Raw genomic sequence first — 14,244 nt, forward strand, 5'->3', positions numbered from 1 at the left:
AACTTGTAAGAGGAAATAAAATGAAAGAGCAAAAAGTTCAATTGTCTGCTACAGGAAGGGGTTAAATTTGTGAAAAACATATTGGTGCATCATGCATGTAACATAATTCTAGAGAATACAAAGTGTGTCATTCAGAATTAATGTATAGTTACAAAGTGTCCATGATACAAGATTCATCTTCCCAGGACTGAACAGAGCTCAGCTTCGCATTTTGAGGAGGTTTGACCCTTCCCGGCCGCCGTTGCAGCTGACAGCCACGCTGATGGTGCACATGGTGTTGCAGGAAGAGCTCAGATCAGCTGTAACTTTCTCTGCTTTACTTTCTACCATCTGCATCTATGGGAGGACAGGCCAAGAAGAGGAGCAGCAGGTCAAAGAGGAGGCAGAGAGGAAGGAGTGGAGGTGAGCAGGAGTCCTCTGCAGCAGGGCATGCTGGGAGTTGTAGTCTTATAACACCAGCAGAGCCACAGGTTGCAGAGCAGAGAGCTACAGAATGGAAATGTAGCAGAGCCGAGTTTGTCGTTCTGTAATAATCGGTGTATGGTGCTGTTTTCTTTCCGCATTTGAATGGAGAAAAGTTACAAGACGGATTCAGCTCTGCTACATTGCGCTGTAGGGTTAAGGGTTACATGGTAGCTTCAGTGCTCATAGAAACCCCCTATTCTTCTGCTGTAAACAATCCTATAAACCTTGAAACATGAGTTTATTTCTAGGTGTGCAGGTTTTCGAACATTTGCCAAATGGAACTGAAAAAGTTGCACTTTGATAAATAGTTCTATCATGTTTGTAGACAGTTTTTCTCTGTTATTGTAGCATAAAGAATACGCGTTCTGGAGTAGCCCAATAGATGGCTGATCCTGCCGGCGGGGGTACGAATGGGGGCCGCCTTCCATTCAGAGAGGAGCAGCCCCGGCACTGGCTGTGTCCCCCTCCCCATAGGATGGAGAGGAGCGGCCCCAGCGCTGGCTGTGTCCCCCCTCTCCATAGGACGGAGAGGAGCAGCCCCAGCGCTGGCTGTGTCCCCCCTCTCCATAGGACGGAGAGGAGCGGCCCCGGTGCTGACTGTGTCCTCTCCATAGGACGGGGAGGAGCGGCCCCAGCGCTGGCTGTGTCCCCCCTCTCCATAGGACGGAGAGGAGCGGCCCCAGCGCTGTTTCCCTCTCTACATAGGACGGAGAGGTGCAGCCCCAGCGCTGACTGTGTCCCCCCTCTCCATAGGACGGAGAGGAGCGGCCCCAGCGCTGACTGTGTCCCCTCTCTCCATAGGACGGGGAGGAGCGGCCCCAGCGCTGACTGTGTCCCCTCTCTCCATAGGACGGAGAGGAGCGGCCCCAGCGCTGTTTCCCTCTCTACATAGGACGGAGAGGTGCAGCCCCAGCGCTGACTGTGTCCCCCCTCTCCATAGGACGGAGAGGAGCGGCCCCGGTGCTGACTGTGTCCTCTCCATAGGACGGGGAGGAGCGGCCCCAGCGCTGTTTCCCTCTCTACATAGGACGGAGAGGTGCAGCCCCAGCGCTGACTGTGTCCCCCCTCTCCATAGGACGGAGAGGAGCGGCCCCGGTGCTGACTGTGTCCTCTCCATAGGACGGGGAGGAGCGGCCCCAGCGCTGGCTGTGTCCCCCCTCTGCATAGGCCTCATTTACACCAGAGGTTTTTTTTGTTTTACATATAACCCCCCACCGTTTTTATCGGTGTGCTGAATACATTTTTGGTTCCATGGATCCAATTTTACCATCATTTTATCTATTTTTTTAATATGCAAAATAAAGAACATCTGCCGTCCTCTCCCATCCCATAAACAACAGTGAAAAAACAGAACTCACATGACACTTGTAAGTTGTGCGTAGTTTTTTTTCAAAGGGATTCTGAGTGCAGAATGATATAGGTGCAAAGACCCTGGTTCCAGCGATGTGTCACTTACTAGTCTGCATACTGTTATTTTGATAAAATCACAGTTTTGTCTGCTGCAGATCTAGCAGAGCTGGGAATGCTGAGCTGTGTATAACCCCGCCCACACCACTGATAGACATCTGTATACATTGTATAGTGACAGAAAGCTGATCAGTGCTGAGGCCTGGCTGTATCAGGAGGCATGAGATATCCAGTCCTCTAGTGATAATCTCCTGCTGATAAAATACTGATTGTATTGAAACACCAAGAAACATTCTAATAAGTGACACATCGCTGGACTTGGGGGCTCCTTTATTGATTCATTCATTGGAAAATATGCTGTGTATTACTGTGCCCGCTGTTATGTGTCTAACTTGGAGAGGTGGATCCTTGGTCTGGACGAGTAGCTCTAATGCAGTAAGAACAAGTGCAGCAATTTAGTTGGAAGAATGATGGCATCAGATGTAGAGGAGCTGGAACAGTGATGTAGCAGAAGTATTGACTCCTTGTTCAGGAACCAATGCAGCAGAGCTGAGTTTGCACTGAAAGCTTGATGCAGCGGATGTCACGGTCATCTCCCTTGGAGCTTAATGACAGGCTCAGGTTCGGAGTCTCTGTTATACCATCTGAGACTATACACATTAAATGTATGGGTTAATGTCAGATTTCCGCAAGCTCATTACCCTTGATCTGGTGTTTTTGCTGATAACCACGCCCAACCTGGATAAATACCCTCTGCTCCCACCAGAGGACGCCGGTTATTCAAATTTTATTCTGGAGCGGGAAGGCGGGGGCGGCTGCTTTTTTGTTGTTTGATCTGAAAGTTACCCTGTTTAGTTACTGTCTCCTTCCCTCATTTACCTTCTGTGCACCTTCTTCTAACCCCCTTGGTATTTGTTTTTGGGGTGTGTTAGTTTTGTGATTCCCCCGGTCTGTGTTTGTTTGTTTGGTGGAGTTTTGTGACTACTGTCCGGCCTATCCCTTGGAGGGTGTTATATCAGGGCCATGGACAGGAGATAGGGATACACTGGTGGCTCAGACCTTACTACCATCAAGTGTACCTCTGTGGTAATGGTCAGCTCAGGGTCCTACCTAGTTTGGGGACCAGCTTAGGGGTCCCTATCCAGTCACATCCTAGTCACCAGTGCAGAACAGAGTTGACTCAACTGGTGTAGCAGAATTTGCAAGGCATGCTTAATGTAGCAACGCCTGTACGGTGATGTAGCCGGGCCTGTGCGGTGATGTAGCCGGGCCTGTGCGGTGATGTAGCTGGGCCTGTGCGGTGATGTAGCCGGGCCTGTGCGGTGATGTAGCCGGGCCTGTGCGGTGATGTAGCCGGGCCTGTGCGGTGATGTAGCCGGGCCTGTGCGGTGATGTAGCCGGGCCTGTGCGGTGATGTAGCCGGGCCTGTGCGGTGATGTAGCCGGGCCTGTGCGGTGATGTAGCCGGGCCTGTGCGGTGATGTAGCAGAGTTGACTCAGTGTTGCTTACCATGATGACCAGCCTTATACAGATGAGTTTGATTGAGAAGTGGCAGAAATGCCAACTACCTGAATACTCTGGTCTGGCATCCTGCATTTGCCGCTTACCCTAGTCCATATATTATGTTTTAAACTCTGGCCCAATGGAGGCCAAAAATGACGATCATTTTTCACCCATCAGACTAATGGATCCCTATTAATGTGTTGAGGGTGTATCATAATGCTTTTCTGGGGTATACACTGAGCGGCCATCATAAACGCAATATAGGCTCAGCCCGGATGAAGCTGAAACATCTGGACTGTATGATGTAGTGTATAATGTGCACACTTAGGGCATTTTTAATTTTAGTCTTCGTCCCCTTTTAGCCGATGACATCGTTGGTTTGTCGGCTCAAGATCGGATGAAAGTTAGGATGCACAACAAGGTCCGGAAGAAAACTGCCGAAAAATACTCCATTCATCAATTATTAGAAAAGGTAACTACAAACTAATAACAAATATCTTGCACCTTTACTTTCCATCTGTTGTGAGGTTGAATCTGAGCTATTACTTTCTTTTATCAGTCATATATGACTTACGGCAAAAAAGAGTTGTCACCGAGTAACAATAGACGACTTAATTTACTTTCTTCCTACTGTAAATGGTTAAAGGGAATCTGTCACCAGGTTTTTCCTATCTCATCTGAGAGCAGCATAACTCAGGGGCAGAGATCCTGATTCCAGTGATGTCACTTATTGGTCTGGTTAGTGTAGTTTTGATAAAATCACTGATTAACCAGCAGGAGATTATCATTACAGGACTACTTGGCGTGCTGCAGCTAGCCCAGCATATTTATCAGCTCTAATTGCTAGATCTGCAGCAGAGAAAACAGTGATTATATCAAAATGACAACTAACAGCTCAGTAAGTGACACATCGCTGGAATCAGGGTCTCTGCCCCTACATTATGCCGCTCTCAGATGGGGGAGCAAAAACCTGCTGACAGATTCCCTTTAAGTTATGGTCAGGGTATAAGTATTCAGAAAATGGAATATTAGTCATGAAAAATTGTAGTTTTTTTTTTTTTTTTACGATTCTTAGGTTGACTTTTATAAAAAAAAAAAAATTGCGCCACCAAATCTTTAGTATACTCCCTTCAACAGCGCCACTCCATATTTAGCAATTGTGCCACCTGATAAATTTGAAGCTAATTACATAAATGCAACTTTTTCAAGAATATTAGAAGAAAACTGGAGGCCATTCTGTCATCTATTGGACCTCAGTATTAAATTTGGTGTGCATATTTCAACTTTTTATTGTCACAATGTGACTGCAGGATAATGAGGGACAGGGGGCTCCAATACTGACCCTCATTTTAGGGTCCCTAGGCTAGCCCAGACCTCAGGGTTAGCTCTAATGGTGGAGATGCCTGAGTCCCACGCATGACTATTATCGAGATAATCCATCCACCTCACAGGTACGGCATATCAAGATGCTGATTAGACAGCATGTGTATTCCACCGGTGCGCTTTAGGCTGGCCAGTGTGATTATAGCATAGGTGCTCCTTAGGCTGGCCAGCATGATTATTGCACAGGTTCGCCTTAGGCTGGCCAACATGATTATTGCACAGGTTTGCCTTAGGCTGGCCAGCATGATTATTGCACAGGTGCGCCTTAGGCTGGCCAGCATGATTATTGCACAGGTGCGCCTTAGGCTGGCCACAATAAAAGGCTATTGTAAAATGTGCACTTTTATCACACAGCACAATGCCACAGATGTAAGTTTTTTAGGAGTGTGCAATTAGCTGCTGACTGCAGTAATGTCCTGCAAAGCTGTTCCCATGAATTGAATGTTCATTTCTATACCGTACGTCGTCTCCAAAGGTGTTTTAGAGAATTTGGCTGTACATCTAACTGACCTCACAACTGCAGACCACGTGTACTCACACCAGCCCAGGACCGCCACATCCAGCATCTTCACCTCCAGGATCATCTGAGACCGGCCCCCGGACAGCGGCTGCAACAACCGGTGCATGACCAAAGAATGTCTGCCCAAACTGTCAGAAACCGTCTTGGTGAGGCTCATCTGCTGCTCCTCATCCTCATCAGTGTCTCCACCTGACTGCAGGTCATCGTCGTAACCGGCTTGAGTGGGGAAATGCTCAAATTGAATGGTGTCTGGCACATTGGAGAGATGTTCTCTTCACGGATGAATTCCGGCCTTCACTGTACAGGGCAGATAGCAGATTGTGTGTATGGCACTGTGCGGGTGAGCGGTTTGCTGATGTCATCGCTGTGAATGGAGTGGTCCATGGTGGTGGTGGAGTTATGGTATGGGCAGGCATATGTTATGTACAATGAACACAGGTGCGTTTTATTGATGCCATTTTGAATACACAGAGGTACCATGATGAGACCCTGAGGCCATTATTGTGCCTCGTCCACCACCATCAGCTCATGTGGCAGCTGATAATGCACGGCCCCATGTTGCAAGGATCTGTACACAATTCCTGGAAGCTGAAAATATCCCAATTCTTTCATGGCAGCATAGTCACCGGACAGGTCACCCATTAAAAATGTTAGGGATGCTCTGGATCAGTGTATACGACAGTGTTCATGTTACTGCCAGTATCCAGCAACTGCTCAGCCATTGAAGAGCAGTGGACCAACATTACACAGGCCACAATCACCAACCTGATCCTAGTAGTGGACAGCCCATTTAACCTCCAGTGACAGCTAGAAGGAATCCTACGGTCACGGGTATGTCACACTTGTAGTTTCCGACTGTAGAAGGTCGCAGCGTTTGGCTACACAAGCTGCTCTATGACTTTCCCTTTTTCCCTGCTTGGAGTTAAGGGGGATTTACACGCTACGATATTGTTAATGTTTTATCATCGGGGTCATGTTGTTAGTGACGCACATCCGGCGCCATTAACGATATCGCAGCGTGTGACACTGACCAGCGACCTCAAAAATGGTGAAAATCGTTCACCAAGGAGAGGTCGTCCCAAAGTCAAAAATCAGTAATGGTTGATTATCGATGTTGTTCGTCGTTCCTGCGGCAGCACACATCGCTGTGTGTGACACCGCAGGAGCGAGGAACGTCTCCTACCTGCCGCAGGCCGCAATGCAGAGGATGTTACGTCCTGCTCATCTCCACCCCTCCGCTTTGATTGGCTGGCCGCTTAGTGATGTCGCGGTGACGTCGCTGTGATGCCGAACGTCCCTCCCCCTTGAGGGAGGGATTGTTCGGCGGTCACAGCGACGACGACGACCAGGTAAGCGCGTGTGACGCTGCCGTAGAGATAATGTTCGCTGCAGCAGCAATCACACGAAATCGCATGCACGACGGGGGTGGGTGCTTTTGCGTACGATATCGCTAGCGTGTAAAGCCCGCTTTAATCCCTTTCTCTTTAGGACCCTGCGGATTTCCTCACCGTTTTAGCTGGTAATCTTCAGCACTTCCCTTTGTGTCTTTATATGCCCTCATTCCCCCTTCCCAAAAACGCAGCGTCAAAAAAACGCAGCGTGTGCACATAGCCTTACTCTTGTGCTGGTGATAGCTCTTATACCCTTAGGGTAAGTTCACACAGTGCGTTTTTCGCGGCGTTTTTGCGCGTTTTTCAAGTGTGTTTTTCTCAGAAAACTGCATGACTTTGCTTCCCCAGCAAAGTCTATGAGTTTTCATTTTTGCTGTCTGCACACAGCGTTTTTTTTAGCTGAGTTTTTGTGGTGCCCACAAAAACGCAGCATGTCAATTATTTTTGCGTTTTCACTGCGTTTTCCACCCATTGAGTTCAATGAGATGTTCAAAAATGCAATGAAAACAGCAAATTGCAAATATAGCTGTGTTTTAGTGCGTTTCTATGACTAAAAGCGCAGCTATAAACGCAGGAGGTGGGCAGTAAAGTGACATGTACAGGAAGAGGATTCCTTCTGTCAGTAAATACAGAAGCATGAATCCTCCCGGTACCGTCACCGCCGCTTCCACCTCCCGTCCTGTGCATGTATGCTGCCGTGCGGCGCCATGTGTGGGCGGGAGGTGGAGGCAGCTGTGAAAACAAAAGTGAACAGTAGAAAAAAAAAACGTCATACTCACCTGTCTGCAGACTCCCGGTGCCATGCCCGCTCCCAGCTCCTCTCCCGGTACCGCCGCTCCGGCTGTGTGCAGACGGCCGGGACACTTCCGATAGCTGCAGGACCTGGCGCTGATCACCTGACGCATCAGCTGATCGTAAGTCTCACGGTGACACCAGCGGCCGGCCGGCTTAACCTGTCAGCGGATGCCGTCAGGAGACTTCATCCCTGATTACAGGCTTCTCCTGCAGCGATCGGACGGGATCAGACTCCGCTCCAGGAGCTGCCGGTAATCAGCACATAAGTGAGTTTTTTTTTTTTTATTTTGTACTGATGCATCATCTGATTGTATAAACGGCTTTTATACAATCAGCTGATGTGTGATGTGATTCACATCCTAGAACCTGACACATCATCTGATCGCTTTGCCTTCCAGCAAACCGATCAGATGATATTGGATCCAGATTGGACGGCGCGGGACCCTTGACCCAGGATTACTGCGGAGGGGGGTTCTTTATTTCAATAAAGATGGAGTCACTAATTGTGTTGTGTTTTATTTCTAATAAAAATATTTTTTTTTTTTTTTTTATCTTTACTAGAAATTCATGGTGGCCATGTCTAATATCGGCGTGACACCATGAATTTCGGGCTTAGGGCCAGCTGATAATATACAGCTAGCCCTAACCCCATTATTACCCAGCGAGCCACCCGTCACCAGGGCAGCTGGAAGAGTTGGATACAGCGCCAGAAGATGGCGCTTCTATGAAAGCGCCATTTTCTGGGGTGGCTGCGGACTGCAATTCGCAGCGGGGGTGCCCAGAAAGCATGGGCACACTGCACTGTGTATTCCAATCCCCAGCTGCCTAGTTGTACCTGGCTGGACTCAAAAATTGGGCGAAGTCCACGTCATTTTTTTTAATTATTTCTTGAAATTCATGAAATAAAAAAAAAAAAAAAAGGGCTGCTCTATATTTTTCGTTCCCAGCCGGGTACAAAGAGGCAGCTGGGGGTTGGGGGCAGCCCGTACCTGCCTGCTGTACCTGGCTAGCATACAAAAATATGGCAAAGCCCACGTCATTTTTTTTTTGGGTGGGGGCAAAGAAATCCTGCATACAGTCCTGGAAGGAGGATGCTGAGCCTTGTAGTTCGACAGCTGCTGTCTGCTCTTCTGCATACACTATTGGATGGAGGATGCTAAGCCTTGTAGTTCTGCAGCTGCTGACTGCTCTCCTGCATCCACTAGTGGATGGAGTATGCTGAGCCTTGTAGGTCTGCTCCCCCTGACTCTCCCTCCAGCATACAGTCCTGGATGGAGCATGCTGAGCTTTGTAGTTCTGCAGCTGTCTTCTCTCCTGCATACACTAGTGGAGAATGAAGAACATATGGAAGAAGGAAATGACATCAGACCTTTTTTTTTTTTTTTTTAACAATCTTTAATGGCAATGTTAACTGATAAAAAAAACGCAGCAAAACGCAGCCAAAAACGCACCAAAACGCATGCGTTTTTTTCATGCATTTTTTAAAGAAGCTGCGTTTCTGTGCGTTTTTAGCACTATAAAAAAAACGCACAAAAACGCAGCGTAAAAAAACCGCAGTGTGTGCACATAGCCTTATGAAGTCTTCAGTGCAAGCAGACGGCTTGTATACATCTTGAGAAACTTTATTGTTGTTGCAGTTCTTCTCCCGGAGTCATCTGGAGATAAGTTAATCATTTACTTTCCTCTTTGTTTGTTATCCCTGTGTGTTTTTTAGAGCTTAGTGGGGTTGACTAAGCACTCATCCCATCCATTCCCTACCTAGGGCCTATTTCAGAGTCAGCCAGGGTCAGGTGTCCAGCTCGTTGCATAGTCCAGCTCGTTGCATAGGTGCAGACCCTATCTAGGGTGGTGAGGGACCCCAGGGGCCAGCAGTAGGTTTGGTCAGGGGTCATCATCTCCTCCCTTCCCTAGACACAGGGTTGCCCTTCCCTTTATCCTTTTGCTTAATACTTCCCCGTACCTAGCCTGACACCTCTACAGCCCCTTTAAGCTCGCCCTTTTAGACGTCTGTTCCAGTGGAAACCCCCAGAAGAGATTAAAAAGGAATTTCTAATGTCAAAAAAGGGCGATCTGATAATATTTCTTGATCATGTTGACCTATACTTGTCTTCGTTTTGTTAATGTCTTTAAGGTTAAAGGTATTTATCGGGCATTAATTATCCTTAGAATAGGTCATCAATATCTGACCATTGAGGGGCTGACACTATTCTTTTTAATAGGAGCTGATCCATAGTTCTGGTCAGCAGCCTGTACACATTTAAAGTAGCCGTGCTGCTCCGTTCTGTACACTGTTTATATATGGGTGGTGCTGGTGCTCATAACAGCTGATCGGTGTGGGTACCGGATGTCCGATGCACCCACACACCCCTTTAATATTTATGACCTGTCCTAACGATGCCCTGACAACTCCATTAAGGCATGGGTAGTGAGTCAAACTTTTAGACATAAGCCTAGCTGCTTTATATATTGACCATAAACCTTAAAATCCCTCAGCTCTCCTTCAAAGGATTTTCCCATGAACAGAGTTCATTTTAATCAATAGATCTTAGAATAATAATAATTTCCATAATTGGATGTAATTAAAAAAAATGTTCCTGTGCTGAGATCTTATATATGTGTCCCTGCTGTGTACTGTGTAATGGCTGTGTCTGACCGTACAGGGACATGGTCTAATTGTACCACATCTCCTGGGCCGGGGAGGCAGCAAAAGAGAATATACAGAAATTAAAGTAGATTCTTTGGTGAGGTAAAACATTTCTCTGTCTTTTTTAAAAAATAAATCTTCCTGTACTGAGATCTTTTATATATGCGTTCCTGCTGTGTACTCTGTAATGGCTGTGTCTGAACGTACAGGGACATGGTCTGATCATACCACATCTCCTGGGCTGGTGAGGAAGTAAAAAAAGTATAAAAATATTACAGCACGGGATCACAAATAATTCTTTCTTTGAGGTAAAACATTTTTTTTAAAAAAAAAACAGGCAGGGAAATGTTTTACCTCACAAAAAGAATCAGCTGGAATCCCATGTTGTAATGTCTTATACTCTTTGGCGTCCTGTGGTAGGATCAGACCATGTTTCTGTATGGTCAGACAGAGCCATTACACAGCAGGGACACAGATATAAGATTATCTCAGCACAGGAACATTTTTATTAAACACATCCAATTGTGGAAATTATTATTATTCCAAGATCTACTGATTAAATTGAACTTTAATGTTAACTTTATTTGTGGGCAAACCCATTTTAATTTGCTAGTGAGCATGAAATGGATTGTTGTTTTTTCAGGCACGGTACAATTTCCAAAATACTGTACCCCAGCACCCTATACCCTTTGTGTGTTGTTTTCTTTGCTGCCATTCCCTTTGAATAGAGCATCATGCCCAACCACCGCTCTATTCTATGTCCTAGTTTATTGTGTATCAAGGATCCCCCGATCTGGTGATCGATGGTGGTCAACTCTTCGATGGATGAGCGAGAGATCATTTAGCCATTAATATCTCTTTTGGAAGAGTCAAAAAATCATAGTGATAACAACCTGGCTCTAAAATGATCTATTACATTGGAGCTGGGGGTCCGACTGCTCCTGAGACCGGGGCACGGATATGCCCTTACTTTTAACATTGCTCCATGTATTGACTATGTCCCTGCTGGAGATTGCCGAGTGCTGTACTCGGGGGTTTTAGAGCCCGTTTTACAGGATCATACAGGTCCCATGGGTCAGACACCCAATGATCAGCTGCTCATCACCGAACCTGTGGATAGGTGATAACTTATCCTGTTTGAAAACCCTTCAATCTGATCAATATTTCATTGCTTGCAGGTTTCCTAAATCCTAATCTCCATCTTTTATTTCAGACTGAAGAGTACCTGGACAATTTTAACTTTGAGATGGCCCAGCTCTTCTGCCAGAGAGCCCTGGATTTGGAGCCCGAAAATCTTGAGATCCTGGATACGATGGGAAACATCTGTATGGAATTGGGAAATGCCGAAAAAGCAAAACAAATATCCTTTGTATATGTCGTGTAAAGTACAATGTGCATGCGTCCAGGACTGGAAGCTATAGAATTTGGAATATTATTTTCTATTATTTTAATATTTAATATATACTCATATGTGTGTAATCTCCCGTATTGAATAGGGAAAGCACCTCCCATGATTGTCCTGTAGAACAGTCAAGGTGGGATTATCCGAGAGGGGTAAGTGTTCTGGTGTTTATCCAGAGCCCCAGTGTAAAATGCTTCACGGGCCACTAAAAATCGGGATCTGCTCCTTGCACTGGCGGACACAAAAAAGGGCCCCTGTGAAGGAACCGTATATGAGGAAAATACACTCCTTCTATGCCTTTTGAACTCCAAATTAATAAGATTTGTTTTACGAGCGCTCGGGGAATCAATACAGCACACACTTAGTGTGGTGTATTCAAAGAATTCTCCTTTTATTAGTACATGTGACCAGTTTATAAAGGGTCACATGAAAAGGCCTTGTCCATCTGAACTATGCACCAATAACAGCAGTAGGGGCGTGAACAGAAATGTGAAACTTCCCACCCATCGTTGTTAGCTGAACCCTCTGACATCATTACTTATAAGACAAGATGGACACTATAAGAACACAATGGCTTTTCTTCTCTCACAAGTATCTGGGCCATTTGCATCCAAAGAGTTCATAACAATTCCTAATTCCATCTGCTTTGAAGGAAGATATAGGCCCCCTGACTTCTCAGGCCTCAGGTTGCACCAATGAAATGTCTGCCCCGGCTCCTAAAGTTGCCATTGGGTATGTGGCATATATATATATATATATATATATATATATATATATATATATATATATATATATATATATATATATATATATATATATATATATATATATATATATATATATATATGCATACATACATACATGCATACATATACAGTGTCAGAAATGTATCAACAACAAAAAAAAAAATTGGAGTAACGCATCCACTGATTATAAACAGGTTTTTGTTCAGAAAAATGATGAAAAAAAAAAATTGGCAATGAATCGGGTATGAAAAACAATAATGTGGAAAGGTTTTTGTGCATTCCCTTGAGAGAGCCACCAGGCGAAACGCGCGTTGGGTTGCTAAGGTTCTCTGCGAGGATTTTCCTTATCCATCACGGGTAATCTCTTGCTGTGATTTCTTCTATATTTACTGAGTGATTTTTTTTTTTTTTTTAATATATATATCTCTTTACCAGAATATGAATGTATAGTGATGTTACTTCTCACTTAGTGTTCTACTTATATATATTTTTTACCTTTTTGCCCCATGTTTTTGGATGGGTCTTTTCCTCCCTAGATTCCCCTCCCCCACCAGCAGGATTTATTTCTGCCTTTTCCTCTATGCAAAAACCTTTCCACATTATTGGTTTTCATACTTGATACATTTTCTGTGGATGTGTTACTGAACTGTTGTTGTTGCTATGGTCTGAGAGAGTGGTTTCCACATTATATATTTCTGGGAGAAATATTTACTGCCATAACCCCTCCTTTTTTTTTTTTTTTTTTTTTTTTTGCTTCTTTCTGGCTTCTAAAAGAAAGTCTAAGGGCTTGTTCACACATTCAGTGTTTGCAGCATTTATTCTTTGTTCGTTTTTTTTTTTTTGTGTGCAGGGAAAAAAAAACAGCATTTTACAGTCTCGGTATAACAGGCGAAGTTTACACCTTCCCAGATTAAGCCCGGGTATGGCTCGGCCCAGGCCAGAGTTATACCTGGAGGATTAACTGTCCTGGGCCAAACGATTACCCTCCAGACTAGAATATACCCATCTAACGTGGAATTCGGGTTTAGTCTGGCCCAGGCCACAGTATACCCCGGGAATATACTCTATCCCCAGAGGTGTAAAATTGTACAGTGCTTACATTGAGCCGACAGTAGATGGCGCTGTCCCATCAGTGCATAGCTAATGTTATGTATTGTAAGTTATGTATGTTTCTCTATGACAGCAAACTTTCTCACTTAAAGGGGTTGTTCACTACTTTTATATTGATAGCCTATCCTTAGGATAGGTCATCAATGTCTGATTGGCCGGGGTCCGACACCCCGCCCCCCCCCCCCCACGATCAACTGTTATCAGTCCTGGCGGCAGCGGGGGCCGGAAATGCTCAGTTCCGCAGCTGATCCGTTTTCTGATAGTGGCCACGGCCGGGTACTGCACATACGCCTCCTGTTGATCGGAGTAGGAGGCGGATGTGCAATACCCAGTTGTGGCCGCTATCAGAAGACGGAGCAGCTGTGGAACTGAGCATTTCTGGCTGCCGCCACCAGGAGCGAGAACAGTTGATTGGCGGGAGTGCCGTGTGTAGGACCCCGGCCGATCAGACAATGATGACCTATCTGAAGAATTGGCCATAAATATAAAAGTAGTGGACAACCCCTTTAACTTACCAGACAAAGCTGAATCTCCAATAAAATGTTGAAAAATTTAGTAATTCTTTAGTATATCACTCAGTGCTACTGATGGGGTATAATATGGCCTGGGGGGTATAACATGGCCTGGGGGGTATAACATGGCCTGGGGGGTATAATATGGCATTGGCCAATTTATACCCTGGAGTGTAATCTAGCCTAGGCCACTTTATCTCCAGGTATAGTCTGGACTGTGGGGATACCTTGGCCTGTTACACCAGAACAATAAATGTAATTTCTAAAATGTCATCTATGTGCTGTTTTTTAGGTTTTTTAATTGTAATTTTATACAGCTAACGTGTTTTTCAAATCTACAGAATTTTTGTTATTGTTTTTGCAATA

At 45.4% G+C, this 14,244-nt stretch overlaps 1 protein-coding gene across 1 annotated transcript in view; it reads left to right on the forward strand.

Annotated features, from left to right (window-relative positions):
• The first annotated feature begins 237 nt into the window (after window positions 1–237).
• LOC142243978 (uncharacterized) overlaps window positions 238–14,244 on the forward strand; it is a 608,163-nt gene continuing 594,156 nt past the window's right edge. The window contains exons 1-3 of the mRNA XM_075316165.1: window positions 238–402; window positions 3,738–3,847; window positions 11,322–11,468. Coding sequence (XP_075172280.1) covers window positions 339–402; window positions 3,738–3,847; window positions 11,322–11,468 — 321 coding nt within the window. The 5' untranslated portion in view covers window positions 238–338. The remainder of the gene's footprint in view (window positions 403–3,737; window positions 3,848–11,321; window positions 11,469–14,244) is intronic.

Source organism: Anomaloglossus baeobatrachus, chromosome 6 (assembly GCF_048569485.1).
Source record: "Anomaloglossus baeobatrachus isolate aAnoBae1 chromosome 6, aAnoBae1.hap1, whole genome shotgun sequence".
NCBI classification, from domain to species: domain Eukaryota; kingdom Metazoa; phylum Chordata; class Amphibia; order Anura; family Aromobatidae; genus Anomaloglossus; species Anomaloglossus baeobatrachus.